Source organism: Delphinapterus leucas, chromosome 2 (assembly GCF_059928025.1).
Source record: "Delphinapterus leucas isolate spDelLeu-1000000601 "Yukka" chromosome 2, BTC_Dleu_Yukka2, whole genome shotgun sequence".
Taxonomy (NCBI): domain Eukaryota; kingdom Metazoa; phylum Chordata; class Mammalia; order Artiodactyla; family Monodontidae; genus Delphinapterus; species Delphinapterus leucas.
In genome coordinates, this window is record NC_143130.1 from 906,592 (window position 1) to 929,479 (window position 22,888).

A 22,888-nucleotide genomic window follows, 5' to 3' on the forward strand; every position below is an offset into this window, starting at 1 on the left:
TAAAAAAAGAAATGTAAATGTACGGCATTATTCCAAAATGCAAAACAGCACAAGAGCATTAGCAGGAGCCCTCAGTACCCGAGAAAGCGGTCCCGCCCTCGCCCTCCAGTAACGTTTATCCTGAGGCCATGATGGCCCTCACTCTGGTTTCAGAAAGACAAGCCTGTCTGCAGTCGCTTAAAGCAATGCTGGTCTTCACTGTGAACTGGATGATTTGTAAGGATGGGAGGAAAAGTGCCCCTCACGGGCTCCATACCTGTGTCGCTCCCCGAGCCTGCGGACAGCGCGGGCATGATGCAGGATGCGGGATGCAGGATGTGGGATGCGGGATGCAGGATGCAGGCTGAGCCGGGCCCTGAACTGCCAACACGCTCCGTTCAAAGGCGGCAGGGATGCCAACCCTGAGGCCTGCAGCCACGCTGTCTACCCAGATCTATGTCTCCTGCAGTCCGTTTCTACAAAGAAAAGGAACACATTAAAAATAGAAGAGGCAAGATTACTAATAGCAACTTTCTGTAACTAATTCAAAACGCTGATTCCAACACATTATTTAGGGAGATCACAATCTTCACAATTTCTTCTACAGACCACAGACAAATATGAAATGGGAGAGTTTTTTATTTCGACGTGGGATTTCTAATTAAAAACATGAAAGTTCTCCGTGAATGTGTCAAGGTTTCCTTAAAGATTTTTACAGTTGGTTTGAGAACCACTGACTGCATAGATGGAGAACTTAAGGAAGCTTTTGTAAGCCAATGTCATTCTAAAATTCCTCCCTTCTGTTAGAATTCAAAACTGTATTCCTAAAGGTAGAGCAGAGATTCTCTAAATTGTCAACAACTTATAACTAATTGTGATTTTTTAAAGTAACTCATCCTAATACGACAACTGCAAAGTTCTCTAACGAGATTACAAACAACCTTGAAAGAATACTAGAATTGAAGCAAGATATTATTATAGATTTACAGGACTGCTGGTAATCTACACTAAACCTAACAATCCAAGCTAATATATGAAAATAAATTGTTTTAGTAAGAACTCAGCTTTGATGTATCTTGGAAAATATCAATTTTTTAAATAACTATTTTAAGTAACATTTATCCTAAAATAAGCAGTAAAGGCACTATTGTATAGTAACTAAAAGCAAGGGCTCTAGTGTTTGCTTACTCTCTAATCCTGCTAGCTCTGTGATCTTGGAAAAGTTATTTAATCTCATTAAGCCTTAACTTCCTTATATGCAAATGAAGAGAACAACAATTTAGAACTGTTGGATAATCCAATGAACACCCTTCAAACAATGAATACTAACTATTATGACTGGTTTTTTTTTTAATTCAGGTAATGAGATTATAAAATGAAAACATAAAAGTAGCAAGATTAAAATTTACATTGGCCTACACCTAGGAGGACGCCATGTGGTTTAAATTTGGACCACGGCTGCCTAATAACGGAAAATACACCGCATTTACATTTTTCAGAAATCAGAAGAACCACACGTGTTTAAATTCACTTTTTAATGCATTTTCCCCAGTTCTCTATAAAGCAAGTTCGGTGATTTAAAAGCATATTTTAACATATATTAACAAGAAAAACAGATACTGTAAACATTTGAAAAACTGGCTCACTTCAATCCCTAAAGCCTTTAAATTGCTGCTTCATATTACAGAATAAAGACAATGAGCTTGCCAAATTCCTCATGAAAAAATTCAAACTATAAGATTCTATTAAAGCCTTCTAAGTTAGCTTTTTAATTATCAAAGTAAACGTTAGCATAAAAATATTCACCATCAAATAGACTATCTTGGACCAGGCAACCCGGTGCAATGTCTTGAGTTTTGTTTTACATTACAAAGGTTGACGTAGTTAAAATACACATACAAATTCATACAGAGATCCTCTGTGTTAATTAAAAATATGAAGGCAGTTATTTTAAATACCAAGTGAAAATATAAATCACTAAGCTAAAAATAAGACAGAAAAAGGTAAAGCAAGGCTTCATTAGTGCCCGTCTCTGACGCTGTTTTCCCTAATAATTCTAAAAGGCAACTCTGCTTTGCTTTCATAAGTTATCCTAACAATCAGGATTAAGATTCAACTACATAAAGTGCTCCTCGACTCAAACGCAAAGAAAATACAAAACAGACCATACATAATTTAAAAAACGCATTCAATTAGTAAACTTTTGTTCTGCTGCTGAGAAAAAAGGGAAAAACGGTTATAACTTGTAAAGTATATGCACACGTATTTCTACCATTAGGGCATAAGGCATATACGTAGGTATGTAGATAGGTATTTATTATAGTGTGTATGTATGTAATTTAAGCTCTTTATGCCATAAATCCTAATTTGTACGGTACAGACTACCTAACTACAGAAATACACATACTATATAATCTATACCATGCAAACTACGACTTTCTTCAAGCCTTAACGAACTTACAATTTCATAAACCACATACAACATATAAGCCAATTTATGCTTAAAACAAACATCCTATTAATACTAAAACCACCTTACATTTCACATCAAAATATCCTCCCGAGTTGATACTGCAGCTTTCCACGTATGCCGTATACAAAAGATTTTCACAGTGTTTCTCATCTTTTATTTCACAATAAACACTCAAGGTTAAGTTTTTTCCAAAGTTGTATTATTTAAGAAATATATGCTACAAGATAATTATCTTCTCAGAACATACAAGTATATTAATTTACAAAAATGGTTTGATAAAATCCCAACCAGGAAAATGGTTAATATTCTGTGGAACGAAGCAGAGTTGCTGGGTTTAACTTTCAAACTGAGCTAAATTTCTGTAGTAATCATGTTATTTTCTTTGGCTAAACTTATTTAAAATGCTTTGGAATTTGTCAGAATCCAGCCATGATTATTACTGACTGTTGTATGGAATCGATTTACTGCAACACAAAAATACCAGCTGTTACAGTACGTCCTGAGAGGGATTACCGAATATTCTTAAATTGAAGTTCAATCCATCTTTCCATAAAAAAGAGAGCGACCCAAACGCCAGGAACGAAAGTGCAGTGTCAAGTGCACCTGAAGCATTTACAATCCCCAACAGAACCATTACAACCCTACTTTAAAAGGGCTTATTTTTGAAATTTCATTATTCCAGTCATACCGTGCTTCTATATATCACACTGTATCAGGTTCTTCTGGCATCCGTCATATGGAAACAGTGAACTATGTGAAGGTCTAGAACCTACAATGTTCAGTTTCTACCCGCCCTGGGCAACCCTTAGGGCTCCCGGGGCACTCATGACATCTAGTGGTCAACCACAGAAGTGCAAGTGTCTGTAGCAGAAAGTTTTTTGAGTTTTCCCTAAAAAAAAGTCTTAATTGCACCCAGTGAAACAACCATCTGCAAAAACTTTTATTAATGTGTGCGCACTCACACACACACACACACACACACTCACACACACACACACACACACACTCCTCCTGGGTATCTCCTCTATCAATACTTCACTTCTGACAGCAGATGTGGTTTTCCACACCCCAGGCAGATCTGTGACACCAGCTGGGTGACCTACAATTAAACTCAGTTCTGACACTGTCTACCTGGAGATAGGGCCAGATACCACAAGGTAAGGGCTCAGCCCCACAAGACTGGCCCCCTTCTGATGTCACCTGCAAACCCAGGTTGTCACCTGTGCTTCTCATCGACTGACTACAATCAGGACTTCCCCCAGCTCCCTCAGGTTCACTGAATTTGCCCGAGGGGCTCACAGAACTCAGGAAAACGTTTACTTTTTAGGTTACTGGTTAACTGTAAAAGGAAATGATGAGGGACAGCCAGACAGAAGGGTTGCACAGGGCGAGGTGGAGCTCCCACCCCTTCCCTGGGAGCCGCCCTCCCCCAAATCTCCACGTGTCTGCAGCCTGGAAGCTCTCCAGGCCGGAGGCTTCGTCACACAGGCATGGTTGATTAAATCACTGGCCCACTGGTGCCTGAACTCAACCTCCAGACCCTCTCCCCTCCCTGGAGGTTGCAGGGTGGGACTGAAAGCTCCAACCCTCCAATCAAGGTTGGTTGTCCTCGCCACCAGCCCCGTCCATAAGGGCTTCCCAAAAGTCGCCTCGTTAACATAAAGGTATGGCTGAAAGTAGTTAGGAAAAACGGAAGACATCTTATCGCTTAGGAAATTCCAAGGGTTTTAGAAGCAGGAAGGGTTACACAGAACACCAACTATATATTTATTATATAAATCACAATATTTCACACACACGCACGAGGTTAACACAGATGAATGAGAAATCAGGTACTGGACCTAATTTTCCAAACTCACGCCCTCTCTATTTGGAAGAGCATTCAAGAATATGAAAACTTTTAATTAACTGTCATCATAAATAAACTAATAATCATAGTAAGATCCCATCATTTCAAGAGACAGTAACTGTGCCCCGTAATCCAACTGTAGATTACTTCATGAGTTACAAATACTCTCAACTTACACTTTCAAAACCTAATAGAGCAGTAACACACACAAAAAGGGTAAACCCTTTTTTAACAAATCTGACATTAAAAAAAAAAAAAACTCTACCTGAAAGATGCATGAGTTGTATTAGCCAATGGAAGCAGCAAATCTTCATAAATTATAATTGTTAGAAAATACAGGAAGCAATGCAGGTAGGTGGCATCAATCTGCTTACAGAAAATGGTATTTAAACCTTTTATACCATCAGTTCTCAAAGTCTGGTCTGCAGACACCAGTGGTCTCTGAGATCCTTTCAGACGCGCCACTGAAGTCAAACTATTTTCATAAAACCATCAAGATGGTATCTGCCTTTTGCAACGTGTGGACATGTGCACCAATGATGAAAAGTACTGGTGGACAAAACCATGGGTACCTTAGCACAAATCAAGATAACAGTACCAAATGGAAACTATTCGTCCTAGTTAATTCTTCACTACCAAGCAGTCTCATAAAAAAAAAAAAAAAAAAAAAAAAAAAAGACGGAAGGGCATTGACTTTAGAATGTCCTTAATGAAGTAGTAAAATTAATAATAACTGACTCTTGAGGCATTGCTAATGATAAAGCATAAACACTCAAGCAAAAAAATAGAATTTTATAAAACCTGTGTCCACTAGAGGTGGCCCTCGCTTTGCAACGCACCGTGTTAACCGAAATGCAAGCATCCTGAAACCAGTTCCCGCTCTGCACAGGTCCACCAGCTTCCCAAAACCCACAGGCTCTTCCAGGATCAGTGGTGATATGAGCAAATGTGATTTTTTTAATATTGTGTCAACCTGTGGATAGTGAACCAATATTTTTGAAATTATCAGTGCATAATATTTTAAAAAATAACGTGTGAATAAAAGATCCAGTCAAAACGCAGGACAGACCAACAGATTTGAAAGTTCCAATATGATACGCCTGTTGATGTATTTTCAGATTCCACACTGCAACACTGAAACTACCACATGTCGAGTTTTGAGGTACAGTTGACCCCTGAACAACAACGGGTTTGATCTGCATGGCTCCACTTATACACAGATTTAACAGGACTACAGGATCCGCAGCTGACTGAATCCATGGATATAGAAGGCCAACTACAAGTTATACGTGGATTTTCAACTTCATGAACAGTTATCGCCCCTAATCCTCACATTGTTCAAGGGTCAACTGCAGTAACAAAGAACATCTACAATTACCTGAACAGGTTACTGAAATATTCCTCCCTTTTCCAACTACAGATCTGTGTAAGACTGGTTTTTCTTCATATCCTTCAACTAAAAGATAGAGCAACAAATGAAAAGTATACACATCTGAGAATGTAACTGTCTTCTATTCGGGCAGGCATTAGAGGAATTCCCAACTCACCCATGTTTTTGTTTTTTGGAAAAGGGTTATTTTTCATAAAAACATGATTTACGCTAACATATAACAAGTTTAATATTGTTCTTTTTAAGTGAATTGAAACGACTTTTTAAAATTTCTCTGTTTTAGTTTCCAATACGGTAAATATCAATATAACACACATAAACAAAACACTTTGGAGCCTTCAATAATTTTTAAGAGTCTAAAATGGTCCAGAGACGCCAAAGTTTGAGAACTGCTGTCTGTGGCCAGAGCAGGCACAAATGTTCTACAAAAGGCAGACAGTAAACATTTTAGGCTTTGTGGTCTCCAGGCTCAACACAGACAATACGCAAATGAGTGGGTGTGACCCTGTTCCCACAGTATTTTACTTCCAGGAAAGAAGAGGGTCAGACTTGCCGACACCATCCTGTACATTATACCCTATCTGCCACTGACTTAAGGGTCCAACAGTAGCATGCTTTCCAGCAACTTCTTTATTGGTAATTCTTTAAATATTCACAGAAAGTTCAAATTTTTGTCAGTTTTCTATTATGCAGAAATGTATACGGAATTTTAACCTATGCCATTCCTGATCATAAACAAAATCACATTTCAATTTTGTCTATGCCAAGAATCTTAGACTGTCAGACAATAAAAAAAACTGTCTACAATTTCTGTCTACACACTGACAATAAAAAAATATGCTTACAACTGGCAATGCATTAGGGTACCATATGTACGAAAATATGCTTTATACAACCAAACGCAGAAAGCCCTGGATTTCAAAAAAAGGGGACAATTACAAAAAATTAAAACATCTCACATTTTACAAACTCACCAGGGTTCAATTATTATGTAATACAAAACGTACATATCACAAATGGAAAGGAAAAAACCAAAGCGACAGAAAAGAGGACTCCCGTTGAAAGAATTTTATAAACCTTTGAAGACTTAAGAGAGGAAATGAGAGAAACAATGCTTTATAACCCCCAGGTCAGGAGACTCAGGCTTCAAGGCTGCCGGGAAAGTCGCAGGAGCCCCGGGACCCCAGGACTTCACCTGCCGGGAAGGGGCACTGGGACGCCCAGGTGTAAGGAACGACCTGGTGCTCACCAGCCGTGACCCCACGCCAGACGACCTGAACCACCGACCGCAAGCAGTGCACCGCAACCCTGTGCCGATTCTCAGACGTCCTCAGGAAACTCAGCAGCCTCTCCAGCGCTGTGCACAGCCCCGGCCCCACGGTGAGACCGCTCTTCTGACAACGACCTTTTCTCGCTATATTTATCTTCTCCCACCCACTGGACAGTCTTCAAGATTACACTATCAACCATGAACGAACCACTTGTTTGCTGTATTAAATAAATTCTTTCCTCTATTTGATGGGGGCAGGGGAGAACGATAACTTCTGCACTGCATTTTCCTTGCCTAATTCTCAGTTCCAGATCCTCCACAGCACTCCACCAGCGTTCCCTGAAGTCCCCTCTACTGAAAAAACCGATCACTTTTGATAATTAAGATACATCGATGTAATTTTGCATCTTTGTTGGGCTTACAATCCCCCACTAGATCTCCTTGAGGTTGGAGCCTGTATCATCATATGTCCTCCAAACTGCATCACAGACCCCCGGTCAGAAGTGCTTCTGTATGTGACCAACTCCAACCTGCCAAGAGCGCTGACCTGATTTGGACACAGGACAGACCTCGGATGAGAACCCAGCCCTGCCTTCCTGACTCCATGGTCTTCGCCAGACGATTTAATGAAATGAGAGTACATGCAACGACGTAAGTAGAACACCTAACCCATAGGAGTCAATCAACAGGTGGCATCTTTTATGAATACTTTTCAAGCACATTTTCATCACTGTCTACTTCTCACGTCCTCTAATCTAGCAAACGTTTGAAGGTCCTATCAGGAAAAGAATACAGGCTTTCGTGGGAGACAGTCCAGTCTCCTGATTCTACCACTTACTACACACGCAACTTACAAGATATGAGACCTTGGGAAACCAAATAAAACAATTAAAAGAAAAAATACGCGCACACACACACACACACACGTGAGCAACAGATAACACTGAATGCACCCAATTTCCCAGACATTAGGTTAAAAACTCAACGTCTCATTTAATTCTCACAATAATCTCATCACATAGGGACTATTATCATCGTCTTACAGATGAGGAAACAATTCTAAGCAACTTGCTCTAAGCCACAGCTTGAAGGGATTCTCACATCAGCATGTGCGTGCATCCAGCGCCCACGCTGGTAACCACACACTACACAGGGCTGCCTCTTCACTCTTAATTTAATCCTGCCCATTCAGTTCCCTCTGGCGTCAAACAGAAATCATTTCTATGATTCATTACATCTTGTGATGACCAAATGAGACATATCTGAAGCACTGGGAACATAACAGATGCTCAAATATTAGCTTCCCCGCTCTCTCAGTCTTTTGCTTGATATCCTCCTTTTATTTTATCCTCTTTATTTACAAGAAAACTGCGCATTTCAGATCCACACCCTCTAGCTTGCTCTTGGGCCACCAGACTTCACGCCTTCTCCGGCAGACCCCTGATGCCTTGACCAGTAATACGAAGGAAACAGGTTTGTTACTTCCAGGAAGGTGCATTTAACAGCCACCATGAGATCCGACGCCTCGCCTTTCACAGCCACCATGAGATCCGACGCCTCGCCTTTCACAGCTGTCCAGCGTTCCAGCTGCCTGACAGAGGACGTCGTGGAGCAGTGCACCCTGCCAACATGTGATGGACACACTGCATGAGCAAGAGATGAGCGTGGTGTTGGAGCCGTTTGCTACTGACGCTCAACCTAGCCCTTCCTGACGGATAAACTGATCATGTACGGAAATCAGTGGTATAATTTTTAAATAACATAAATCATGTGAGCGTTTACACACTGTTACTAACTGGGTACTAATAAATATTGTGTGGTTCAACACAATAGTTGCTTAAAATGCAGCCTACTAAAAACATCTGTAATGAATCTGGACATTTATAAACATGATTTCGTTTACTGACAACAGAAATCATGCAAACTGTCTACTTTCATCAGTTTCTCAGGCCCTACAACAGAACCATCAAAAGATAAGCTTCCCAGATATCAATTCTTATTTGCAAAATATTAAGTACGTCATGCTACCAACATTAACTGCATTTTCTAAGTGAGGACAGGCCCAAAGAGTGAAACTAAGTGTAATACACAACAGTTCATGCGTATTTAATTTTTTAAAGCTATCATAGATAGTGACAAAAGCAAATATCTAATTCAAAAGCCCTGTTCATTTATAATACTGACAACTTTGTACTAAATTCTCCTCCACGGTGGTCTTAATACTCTTAAAGGAAATCCTCACCTTCTTGCACATGAGATTTTATTCAAGTCCCTATATGTCCTATTTTCTTACATACTCATCTACTTTATTTATTTGGGCGGGGGGGGGCATTTCCACAAAAGAAGTAATTTTATTCACTCAGGTTGTAACTAAATGCTTCAGGAAACAATGATGTCAGTTTCAAATGTATTGAAAAATAAATAGTAAACAGTATGTATTTCAGTTTTTAAACAAGGAAATTAGTTAATTTTATTTACTAATAAAAAAAGAAGCCTCTAACCTAAAGTATAGCCTGATCATTTATTTCTCTATAAAGAAACACAAATTGGATTTTTTTTTAACAGAAAAAGGACAAGACCCACAGAAAGATAAACTCCTCTACCTGCTGGCGCTACAGGGATTTCCCCAGTTACTGACTGATTTTGGTAGATCTGCATCACCACTGCAAGCCTGACGTCATCTACTTTAATGACATCCAAAGCTGAAAGCAAAGAGAATAACCCGTGTAAGAATAATTCAAAACCCTAACGTTACATTGTACAGAAAAACGGTGAATCCTACATTGATGAACAGAGTATCTGTTCTGTACCGGCCCTTCAGGTATTAAATAGCAGAGAATCTCACACTCAGAGTCAGTTATACCCAAGGGTAATTAACTTTGAGTATTTCGTTGTTCATATACCTTTTAATGTTATTTTCTTCAACTACCTCAATGTTTAAACCGTTAATATTAGTTGCTGGAATCTACTGACTATACTTTGTAAATTTTTAATCTGCGTATCATAGCTCTGAAAAGGATTATTTTCATTTCCAGGACGAAATGAATGAACAGAAAAGAGAAAAAGCTAACATTTCCCAAGTTTCACGTGAAGAAGGAACAAAAATTAAGTTGCTAAGGGAAGTAACATGCCAGTCATTGTTCAGAAACCATGGGAAACGTTTACACAAAAGAACATTCCACAGAACTCTGCAAAGCCTTCAAGGGGACCTGTAGGCACACTGTCTTGTACTAACACACTCTAGGGGGCAGACCCTGGCAGAAAGAGCAAATGACACAGACTCTGGGCACACAGGCACAGCTCCCGGGCGGCCTTCGTGGGTCTTTCCCCAAACGGCATCTCAGTGGACTCCCTGGGCGGCCCCTTTGCAGAATCTCCCCCACAAACCCCACCCCGACTTGATGTTTCTTCTTCACCCTCGTCACAGTCTAATCACTATGTATGTTTCATTTAGCTAGTCAACCGTCTGTCTTTCCTGCTAGAATGTCAGCTACGAGAGGCAGGGACTTCTGCCTGTATTGCTCCCTGAATTCCTAGCGTCTGAGAACAGAGCCTGCCGTATACAGTAAGAGGTGGCTCCCTAGTGTTTGCTGAATGAATGAAAGAATGAATGAGTCAACAGTGAACCCATTACCAATTCCTGCCATGATATTTTGTTGGTTTGTTTTGTTTACTTTTATTTTATTTTTTATTGGAGTCTAGTTGATTTACAATGTTGTGTCAGTTTCAGGTGTGCAGTGAATCAGCTATACGTATACATATATCCACTCTGTTAGATTCTTACCCCATATAGGTCATTACTGAGCAGAGTTCCCTGAGCCACACAGTAGGTCCTTAGTAGCTATCTATTTTATATACAGTAGGGTGGGTATTATATGCCTCTGCCCACCCCCTTGCTACTTCTCCTGCCCAAAGGAGGGAGAGCTGCGAAGCCCACTGATCATGATGTAAAACACTTATTACTAGATCAGAGTACGCAGATTCCCTACCAATCAAATGCACTAAGAGCTCAGCATCCATGCCCAGTGCCCGCGGGCACTTCCGGCTCCCCGCTTGCCCCAGCGTCCCTACCCCGAGGCAGGCAGGCCCTGCAGGTGCCAGGGCCCTGCCAGGGTGCACTGTCTCCCCACACTCGCACCAGGCACACACCTGCTTCCTCACACAGACTTCCACTGATCTGGGCCTTCAGCCCAATCCAAGGGCCTGGCCCCTCTTCCTCCTTAAGGGGAGGCTGGCCAGCTTGTCTGCAGTGACCTCCCTCTCCTCCCAGGGAGAAGCTACCTCACCCAAGAATGCCGGCCTCTTCAACCACTGAGCATGCTTGAAGCTTTTTCTGATAAAGAAAAAAAGAAAACTTAGAAAACTTTTTTAAAAGTTTCTATTTAAAATGTAGCAGTGTTCACCATATACCCATCTCCCAGAGTCTCAAAAGGAGAGGTGGAAAATGCCCGAGAGCCTCAAATGAAGTAGCGTAAACCAAGCCTTTGTGCCTCTGTGCCATCTCTCACAGGACGTAACAGGGCCTCGTATCTGTACACCCAATCCTAAGCTTTCCAGACTGTCCCCCTGAGCACCTCTCCCGAGGCCACTTTGGAGGGATGCTTGCTGACGTACCTACGGATGCACAGTAAAGACATCTGCAACCTACTCCCAAGTACTTCAGAGCAGGGGCCGGGGCACGCAGGGCAAGATGTTACCAACTGTTGGGCCTAAGGTAGACTTATGGGTAGTCATTGTACTATTCTTTCTACTTTTCTGTATGTTTGAAGTTCTTTGGTAAAGTTTGTTTGTTTGTTTTCACAAACCAACCCACCATGTAACCAGCTTCCCAGAGCTCTGTCTGTCTCTCTGGGACCCCACTCAGCAAATGCACTGATGGGCGAATTGCCCTGTCCCCACCTCCAACCCACAGCATCACCTTTCTAAGATACTCAAAGGATTGTGTTACTGCTCTAAAAAAAACTGTCTGATGACTCAACGGCACATTCATGATAAAGTTTAAATTCCAGAAATGACACCTGCCCTCTGCTCTTACTAGTTTCTTTCACTGCAGAGATCACACGGACACCCTCTCTCAAATTTTCTATCAAACAACCCTGAACACACCTGGCCTCTGTTATTTCCTGCCTCTGTGGACTTGTTCACTCGAGGTCTTCTGCCCGCTTCAAAATATGGGTTTAATCAAATATCCGTCATCACACGGCCCAGTGGTGACCAGTGTGAACAAAAAGGGCCACCGTATAAGGGACAAGAAAGTCTAAGTACACATTTATACATTCTCTTATTCAAACCTGTACATTACTATTCAGCAATTCCTTTCGGATTCAGCAGAGGGTGCCATAATTTCACTTTTAAAAAAGAAAATTTAAGTCATATTAACAAAAGCAACTTGCACGACTTAAGCGCTGTTGCAAGCTTGAAAATTATATTTCTAATAAATTAGAAATTTGAAAATAAATATCCAACACTGATGTAATGTGAACAAATGTCTTTCTTTCCCATTTAAGAAAGAAACTGCATGATAATCCACCAAAATTCTAAGTGTTTATACCCTCTGAACCAACAACTCGTTAGTAGGCATTTACCCCAAGAAATAAACAAGTATGCAACAACGGATCAATCAATTTACAGTACAATACATGGGGAAGAGGTCCAGGTTTCCAAGGACAGTATCTTCACTGTAGTCACTGCTTCACGCACAGCACCAACGTGGGTCTGACTCTAATGCACAGGGTCCTGGCTCCAGTGTGTCTGCACTGACACGTGGGGCACTACGCCCACCACCTCTTCGTTCACACCCTGGTGGTTTGTTTCACTTTGGGTCTTCAGGTGTGCAGTTTCCTAAACTGGTTCCTAATCCACTTTTAGTTTTGGTTTTGCAATTCCAGCACTTTTGCAACAGTTACACAAAGCAGACCAGGCAATCGTGTGCCCTTGACTGTTGAAGACATCTTTTCGCTATTACTAAAAAGAGATACTTTTGCCATGTCCACTCCTGTGTGGACTGTCCTCAGTTGCATTGCAATCTCTTTGGATTAAAAAAATGTGACAACGTCTCAGAAAGGTCCTTTTTACTATCCCCTAAACCACTTGTGAACATTTCTAAAACCATTAATTTCACAAAGGAGCCAAGATTTCTAACAGAAAAATCGCAGCTGTATAGATTCTGAAAATCTTGCTAAACGCGTCCTGCAGTTCAAGGGCAGTCTTTCCTGCTTGTCTTGTGGTTCAAGGGCTGTGTTTCTTTGCCCTAATCCCTGAAGATTAGATTGCTATAGACAGGAAAGAGGGAAGGAACCGGCCCAATCAAATGAAAAGTTACCATTTGGAACGCAATGACATTGTTGTAACAGACGTTTCAGGGACGGAGGGATTACCTAAAACCATTGGGCATCTGCTCTTAAGTACTAGTTTTGCAAGGCTATGATGAATACAACTAGCAAAATAGCACCGAAGCACCCTGAGCAAACATCTGATCTTATCTTTTTAAATATCAAGGATTCCTAGATTTATTATACCTTAACTAGTAAATAAAAAGAGAGACTAGAGATAATTACTTAATACCTACCCAACACAATTACCCTGGGTGGGAATAATGAGTATTATGCAAAGAACCATAAAAAACATTTATCTCAAAATGAAAACTGGGGCAGACTGTATCTGACTGAGTCTCTCTGCTGCCCATATACTCTCACCGGGTCTCCCAATCGCAAGGGCAGGAACGGCCGAGGAAGAACGAGGTGAAACCCGCTGTCAAGGTCATCAACAGCAGAGTGCTGGCTGGGGACCACGGTGTCCCGCCCCGGCACAGCCAGCTTGGGAGGACCCTGGGGAGCACCGCGGAATGTACACAGAGAAGCCTGTACAAAAGTAAGGGCTCCACACCTGAGGCCCCCATAAATTGCTACGTATCGCAGGTTGGAAAACAACTGAATGATGGTGGGAGACGGGGCGGGGCGGGGGGTGGGTTCCAGCGGGAATCTGCAACCAAACAACAAACACGAACTTGTTGCAACACGGAATCTGGAGAGTACTGAACTTTTAGCACTTCCCCCTTTTATTTGCAAATTATGGTGCTCATTCGAACACAGTGCAAAGGTACTTTGAAGAAAAATGTATAGGAAAGAGGTAGGAACTCATTTTTTCCTAATTCTACAAATTATTACTGAAATGCTTATTCCTGGTCAATTTTAATCAGCTAACAAAATTCTGATCACAGAGCATCCCGACCCAGAGAAATACCTCATACCTCACCAACAACCAGAAACATTTCTGGGTGTCGCTAGCTATATCCCAAAAAGTTTGTAGAGACGCACTGGAAGTAGGAGAAGAGAGGGAAGAGACAGGAAATGGGACATTCCAGCCCAGGAATGTCACCTCTTTTAGGACGAGGGGAACGTCACCCTGTACACACTCTGGCATTGACGGAAGACCCCGGCCATGGGAACCGGGCCTGTGACCAAAAGGTCCAAAGGGCACGAGGACTGAGAACAATTTGGGGAAGAGCATGTCTAGACGGGGACAGGAGGGCAGTGGTGGCTCCCGGGTCAGGAGAAGAAGGTGAGGGCCCAGGTGGGCAGCTGCAGACGAACCAGGGACAAGTGCAGACACCCCGCAACTCCAGGCCTCCGCAGGTGCTGCCACCAAACCACGGGGACTGCAGTCCTCCAGACGATTTCTGCAACTAAGACGCCCACAGCGTCCTGAGTGCTTCGTTATGTTTAAAAGAAAAGCCTACTGACTCTAAGGGTTCCAGTAACAAACACACCAGAGAAACAGTCTTCAGCCAGGATTCTACTTCTAAGAATTTTCACTAGAAACATAATTCACGTGTGTGCAAATATATACGTACGAGGGAACCTTACTAAGCATCACTGATGACAAAAAAAGAGAAAAAACCTAAAATGTCCGTCAATCAGGCAATGGTTTAAAAAAATGAATGAAAAGTGGAACAAGGAGGGCGGGTGGGGTATAAAATGGGAATAAATTTTTAGACTATGTTTTTTTATTTTTTTAAATCTCACAAGTACTTATTCAATTCTTGTATAATTAAAAACAGAAAAAAAATCATACATACTATGGCAATCTTTCAAAATTTCACAATTCCATTGTGGGTCTCAAGGCCTATTTAATCTATCACCGTACTTAAACATTTATGTCAGTATCTGTGTGACTTTCCCCTCCATGAACTTATAAATTTCTTAAGAAATATAAATTATATTCCACAACGGCTGGCACAGAGATGCTCATTAAATGTAGGCTGAGTGGACAAATGAGCAAGTACACATGTGCCCTAAGGTTACCGGGGCAACCACAGCCAGCTAAGGCGATGACTGGAAGTTCTCCGAGCTACGTCAGCCTGACCAACAGGAAGGATACAGATGGTTCTCAAGAAACTGTACACATTTCAAAAAGCTCCACGATCCTGTAGGAGGTTCTAGGTTCCCTAGATGGAATTTATCCCTCACCAAGACCACCCACTTAGATTAAAAACTAAGTGGCTCCATGGTGTTAAAAAGCAGCAAATACAGTTCAGTGTTTCATGTCATGGCACAGACTGGAAATATTCTTCTGATGCCTGGAAGTCTGCTCTTGGTGAAACAAATCAATTATACTTTCTTTATATCCTATAATTATGATCAGGAAACTTAAATACAAAGTATTAGGGAAGATATTAAATCCAGAATTTATATAAAACTCCCAAAGAAAATGTGCTCAGATTTTTTTCATGAGAAACCTAAGCTTGTTTCTATGAACAAACTTTTTTTACACTGAGTTCTGTGCTTGTTGATGACGCCCAGACGAGCTCTTCAAATTTCAGATGGAGCCCCATCAACAATCAACTTGGTTCACACAAGGTAATACATTTAAAATCATTTCTACTGTCATTCAAAAATGTTAATTGGATGGCACATTTCCTATTCTTTCATGCATTTGTGACTTGAATGGACTTTAAATCCAATCAAACTTCCCTAATAGAGACTACAGATGCTGGCTGATAATGATGCTGTGTCAGTGTGGGCTCCTCGACCGTAACAAACATACCATCCTGGTGGCGGTGTGGACACGGCGGAGGCTGTGCACGTGGGCGGCAAGCCAGTTCTGCTCTAAACAGAACTGGTCTGAAGAATAAAGTCAATTTTCAAACATTCTTCTCCTTCAAACAGGAAAAAACTCTTTTATACTCACTGAACATCATTAGGTGGCCATTTTGATCTTATTTTTACTAAGCTGAATTTTTACTCTGAAGTGTCACTAAAAAGTAATACATATCTACACAGTTCTTGCAATTTTCTATTAAGTTGATTAAGATGTTCAATGATATATTTTTACTTAAGTAAGCCATCTTTCAACTTAACAACTGTCTTTCTACAAATCCACAAACAGAGAACCATTCACACACACACAAAACTTAAGTCAGCTCTTCTTAAACGCAAACTCTTGACAAAACTTTCTTTTGGTCTTCTAACACTTGAAGTGTGAAAGGGCAGAAATTGCACACGGATCCCATTTCTTTGTATAAAGCCAAGGAAAGGGGATGGGGGGAGACGGAGGCCCAGACTTAAACTTTAAGGGCTAGGATGTTGTTAGATTCACTACCTTTTATAACATCAGTTAATAAAGAACTCAGATTTATAGCAAACTTTTACATAAAAGCTTCTCTGTGAATAAAATAATATATAACTTGAATCAAAGTTCTTTTTTTAGAACAACTTTACACTTTTGATCAGGGCCACTACACTATCAGTAAACATGTGACTGCTTCTACAGCATCTTATTTGCTTTGACTTGTTCATTGACCATTAAGAATATTTCAAGCCCAGCAGTGTGCTGGTAGTAGTGTGCAAATAATGTTCTTCCAGGTGTGTGTCTCCAAGGATTCTATGGAGTGCGCTAGTAAACCTTAGTTAATAACTTGTATTGATTCATCTTGAAATTTCTTGTGATTTCCTAATCCTCTGGATAAATACTGTCTCCATGTAATCTTATCATCAAAAAGTCTACTAAAAATATTATCCCAAAGTAAACTGTTTTAAATTTCTTCACTAGCTCCTGACCCAGTGTTCAAAGTTTCCTTGACAGGCCAACAAACTAAGCAATTCTGCGCTCTACAATAATGATGTATTTGAGTTTTAGTGACAGACTGTGTAACTAGCTTCATGACTCAATCTAAGGGTTATACTGAATTCAAAAAAGAATTCTGCTTCTTATTTTGCCTTTCCAGACGTCTGAAAAATTACCCATCTATGCAGCATAAGAAAGACACTTTGTTTTAAGGTACCAGAACAGTCTGCTTAGTACCACTGCTTCATGTAATAACATTCCATGCAAAAAGGTATTTAGGTAGAGAAAGAGAATTATTATCAAGGTATGCAAGTTCAAATGTGAGATCATCTTTTTTTTTTTTTTTTTTTTGCGGTACGTGGGCCTCTCACTGCTGTGGCCTCTCCCGTTGCGGAGCACAGGCTCCGGACGCGCAGGCTCAGCGGCCATGGCTCACGGTCCCAGCCGCTCCGCGGCATGTGGGATCTTCCCGGACTGGGGCACGAACCCGTGTGCCCTGCATCTGCAGGCGGACTCTCAACCACTGTGCCACCAGGGAAGCCCATGAGATCATCTTTTATTATGTTACCTAATTAATGCCAAACTCTTAATTTTAGGCTTCTATATTTATCTTGTTAATTACTTTCAGGCTTTTATTCAAAAGCTTTTCATTATGATGGGAAAACAAGCACCTTTAATTTAAATCATTTACAATAGGAAGTACTTAAAGGAATTTTCAGTATTTACAGTTTCTGGATATCAATTTTTCAAAATACTTTTAGGTAACTTTCAATCTAAGAATGTTTAAAATAGTCTCGCAGTAAGCAAAACAGAAAGATAAAATATTCATTTTCATTTAACTGAATTAAAATTCTGGGAAAGTAGTAAATTACATTCATATATAATCAAGACTTCGGGAAAATTACTTTTATAAAGCTTTAAAGCTAATGGTCCCTTTAATGAAATCTAATTAAGTTCACTTATTTATTTTTAGAAATGAACATTTTTATTTCTTTAAAAAAGTCATAAAATTCCATCAAAATCAGACCTTGGCTAATTGTCAACTTCAAAAGCCAAGTACAAATAAATGCAATTATAGAAATTAATAAAAACCATTTAATGCTCTACCTAACAACTAATTCCAGATGACAATGATGGTAAGAATAAAAAAAAAACAAAAATCTAGAAAGCATGGATAAACTTTTTTTTTAATCTGTTTGAAAGCTAAAAAAAAAAAAAATCTCCCAATGTAGGACTTGAATGGCCAAGATCCTGGAGAAAAAGGATTTTGAGATGTACCCAACGCTGCTTTATCCCACTTCCCAATTCATAAGCAGTGTAGACGGAGAGGTTACGAAGATAGGAGAAGACGACTGTTAAAAAGAGGAGTCAAGGGAGCCTCGGTCACTCTGACAGGCCTGGGAAGACAAAAAAATGGAGTTGAGGCCTAGTAAGGCAGCTAGGACTTGAGAGGCCAGAAGTCCTGCAGGAAGAAAAGCACGAGCACAAAGAAGTGAGTCCAGCAGTCTGAGCTGCTTTTCTTCTCAAAAGCATTCACCGGTTCATTAGCAAACCAAACCACAGGATAGAGACATCAAACAATGCAGCTGCCGAGTGACTGAGAAGCTGAGCAGAGATACAGTCTATCTCACCAGGCTGGAAAGATAAAAACTGGAGTCTGGGGCTCAGCAAGGTAGGAGAACACTACTAAATCTCACCAGCTTTCAGCTGGGACCCCAAAGGGACCCCAAAGGGACCGCACCACTACAGTTTTCTATAATGTCCAATATTCGACCAAAAACTACCGACCTATCAAGAGACAGAGCCAACAGAAAAAGACAAAAGAAACAACAGGTAATTCAGATACTAGAATCATCAGACATGAACGTTATTCGTCACAATTAGTTTACACTGAAGAATATGTAAACCATGAAGGAGAACTTCACCGGCACCAGTAAGGTTCCCCGGTGAATCAAGTGCACAGCCAGGGTGAACAACCACTGGGCTTTCGAGTCAATCAAACCTAGACTCAAATCCAAGCTCTGCCACTTCTCAGCTTTCTTTTCCCCTGAAACAGAAATAATATCTTAAAGTGTTAAATGTAATAATCAAGTGCCTTTCACAGTACATATAACAGTCAGTAAACGTTAAGTCGTGTATCACGGTCAATAAACGGTCCATCAGAACTACCTCATCCCAGCACCAAGTAAGTTTCTTGCATACTTCCTTCCAATGTCACAGAAAATAATTCACCACTATCAACTCCTAACAAAAGTCTCTTTCAAAGCTGAAAAGAATTATGTTTATTTTTGTTTTGTTTTAAGTCACCAATAATGTATTCTGGAACTACCAATGCTCTTCAGAAAAAAATATTATATAAACAGTAAAAAAAAAAAAAAGTATTTATGAATTCAAACTCTGACTCCTTCCCCCAAAAAGATCTGAGGTAGCTTAGAGAGACGCCAATAAACCAGGAGGTGGGCTTCTGTCTGTGGATGGGGGCTTTGTTTCTGTTCTTCCTCAAGGAAAGGGCAGACCGGTTACGTGTGGGAGGGGTGGATACAAAATTTCTAGGGAAGGTATTTATAGTCATGTGCTGACACTTAAGAGTAAAAATAAAAACACACACTCCTGTGGGTCCTGGCAATACTGAATATTTACACAGCCATGATTTCATCTGACCCACGACCCTCTGCGGCAGGTTATACCTCACCTCACCATTCCTGTCCCAGACCCACATAACGGGATGAGGACAGACCCAGTGGTCCTTCCACTCTCACGCTGCTGCTGTCTTTCCAAGCAGAGTCAAGGTGATACCACGAGGAAGACAGAAAAGTAAAACAATTTCACGGTGGGGGGGGGATTTGTTTTTTTTTTTTCTTTTTGAGCTACTAGTACCAAAAGTCTGCAGCTTGCCTATTCATAAAACTGTCTGGTAATTTGGGGGGTGGGGGAGGGACTGCTGTTTTAACTTAGGACTAATTAAATATCTGGCTTTACACCTATTAGTTTTATTGAATAGCCACATGTCTTAGTCAGCAACTGCCAGGCACTGTATCATCACAGATGAAGATGGTATAATCCCCTCTCTGAGAGCACGCTGCGTATTGGGGGAGAGAGTTCCACGTAAAGCAGAAAAGTGGAACGGAGGCTGTGGAAATACCAGGTTACTGCTACGCTAAACAGCTAAGGGGAAATAAGAAAGAGCCTGCATCAGGCAATGAAAAGGCTCCGGGCTCAATTTCAACAGGTGAAATTGCTCCTCAAATGTAACACCCCATCCTACTCCCCAGTTCATTATTACTCTTTAAAATATATCAACTCAAAGTTAAACAGAAAGCTGTGTACCAACAATTAAAATCAGTAGTTCCCAAACTTCGCTCATTCATATATCACCCTGGCAACATTTACATTACATAAAAAACAACGTTTTTCTTCAGTCAAGTCTTTCTTAGCTTAAATACCTACTTTGGACCCTTTTAAAACAAAGAGCAGTGAAACCCTGAGTTTGACGAGCTAGTTATGTTTTCTAACACACATGAAAATAAAGGCACAGTGTTTAAAACAAAAACTGTTCATTAGAATACTGCTAAAATTTCCCTGCATGCCCACACCCGGGAAAGACCAATTTTAAGAAAATTTTATCAGCTACTTATAAATTCCTTATTTGTAAAAACAGTAAATGTTTATGGCCTTATTAGATGACTACATCAGTGTCAATTCTTTTTTCTACTTGTTAGTATATGTTTTAACCTAAAAGGTAACCAATTATTTCCAGTTGGAAATCCCTTCTATTTCAGTCTCCCAAGCTACCAAGGAATGTATTGTCTATATCTAGTTATTAGTGATCTGAAATAGTTATAGCAATCTTCCTCATACCTATAGACAGACGGTTCTTTCCTTCAATCGCCTATCAAGATAGAGAAATTACTAAATAAAAACATATGAAAACAACTAGATAACATACTTAACTATTTTAACCAAATAGTATCTCTCTTCTAATGTACTTAAAATAAAAATGCTGTTTTCTATGTGATATATTTTAACTCAGTGTTGAGACTTATTCTATGCCCAATTCCTATTAAAGAAAGAATTTAAATAATTTTTGCAATTATAGTTGCCTAAAAAAGTTACACTGTGAAATTATTCTTTAAGTAGCTTAGTTCCTTACCAAAGCAAATTCGTTTTCTTAAGTCAATTCAGCAAACTGCAAAGCCAGATGGATCTTCAATTCAACTAAGAGTCTTTAACCTTCCAAGGAAGAAAGAAAAATTGCTCTTGTCTACTTTCTCACTAGTTCCCTGTCCAGAACTGACCATTTTAGCCGTCGGAATGGTTTACGCTCATTAGCAAAAGCAGGTCTGACACACAAGTGAGAGAACAAAGAATTAACTGAGAGCTATTACACTGAACCATGATTTACGTAAGATTCTGCAAGACACTCACTGGGGTTGTAACTCTACGGTGTTTATCACAAATGCACCTGTCCATCAGCACAGCAGCTCTGCATCCCCTGAGCAGTGCTTTTTATCCTGGAACAAGTAATAGGTCAGATCCAAGGCAGACGCCTACACAAGGACTTCAGTAAAAGGCAAATCGCTGTCCCTACCATTAGGTCCTAAAAGTGGTCACACCAGCACTGAAGTAGCCAGACTGGGCCCAAGATGGAGTCGCTTGTGCAAAGCCCCACATCAGCAAACCAACATTGAAGATCCTATGCTCAGTTCTCCCAGGAAAGGCAGGCCTGGGCCAAGGAGTCAGCTCCAAGCCTGCCCTCTGCTCCACCCAAGGAAAGTAACCCTGCTTTAATCACTCAGCAAACGCCCAGGTAACTTCTGTGCTCCTGCTATAACTGTGCTCCGTGAAACCTGTCGCCGTGCACAGCTCTTCAGAGCTCACTTCTATCTGCCGGGCGGGTGCTGCCTGTTCCATGAATCACTGGATAAACCCAATGAGATCTTTAAAATTTACTCCATTGAATTTTGTCCTTAACACGAGGAACCAGCAGAAAGTCACAGCACTTGCTCAATGTCAACACCACCTCCATTCTTCCTCTGGCCTCCAAATATATTTCTCCTCCACAGTACAGCTTCCCCCTTCAGGTGACCCCTGAGCATGGAGGGTGGGCATGAGAAGCGCTGCAGCGACAGTGACATGGAACGTCCTCCAACTGGGGAGGTGGTAATGTCTGGTCCCGTGATAATCAACATGCTTCCGGACCCTGAGAGACTAGTTTATCTTTCTATTTATAATTTTTGACTGAACTAGTAAATTAAGGTGAAACAGCATAGCTCAAAAATTGGCACCATGCGCTCACTACGCTAGGCACCCACCATCACAGGTCCTAAATCAGGCACTTTTAAAGTCATCCGTGGTTTATGTTACCATTTCAGTTACATAAATAACACTGTAGTACAACAGCCTTCGGCATTTCAGGAGCCATGGATATTTTCGGATCAGATGAAAACCATGGACCTGCTCTGTCCGCGGAAACGTTCACAAGATACACAGAAAGCTGCACCTGATCCAGGCAGACTGTGGAGCCAGAAGACTCTAAAGTCTGTCCATGTACCCAGGTCAGAACCTGCTGGATCTCACAGGTGAGACCAGATGCCCCAGGCTGCTGCTTCTCTGCATATCTAACTACCTGATCACATCTAAGTCAGATGCGATGACAAAATATTGTCAAGAAAAACTGAAATTCTTTGGTGGCAGCATATTCAAATTGCTTTTTATCTAAATACACTGAAAAGGCCACCAGGGGCTCTTGGATTTAAGGAATTAGGGGTGTGATGTGATGGGGACGGGCGGAGTCACAGCTACTGAGACTGAGTTTGCATAGCTCTCCAAACAAATATTAAGAAAACAGCAATTGTTCACATC

At 40.8% G+C, this 22,888-nt stretch overlaps 1 protein-coding gene across 14 annotated transcripts in view; it reads right to left on the reverse strand.

Moving 5' to 3' along the window:
- Window positions 1-22,888, reverse strand: part of MPP7 (MAGUK p55 scaffold protein 7) — a 250,618-nt gene that overhangs the window by 196,038 nt on the left and 31,692 nt on the right. For 12 of the 14 annotated variants that reach the window (XM_089906315.1, XM_089906314.1, XM_089906316.1 and 9 more), the window contains one exon: window positions 257-455. In XM_089906315.1, the coding sequence (XP_089762441.1) occupies window positions 257-293 (37 nt within the window). In that variant the 5' untranslated portion in view covers window positions 294-455. Of the gene's footprint in view, window positions 1-256; window positions 456-9,564; window positions 9,664-21,176; window positions 21,263-22,888 lie in introns of those variants that run through there. The other 2 variants (XM_089906306.1, XM_089906313.1) reach the window with 2 other exon arrangements.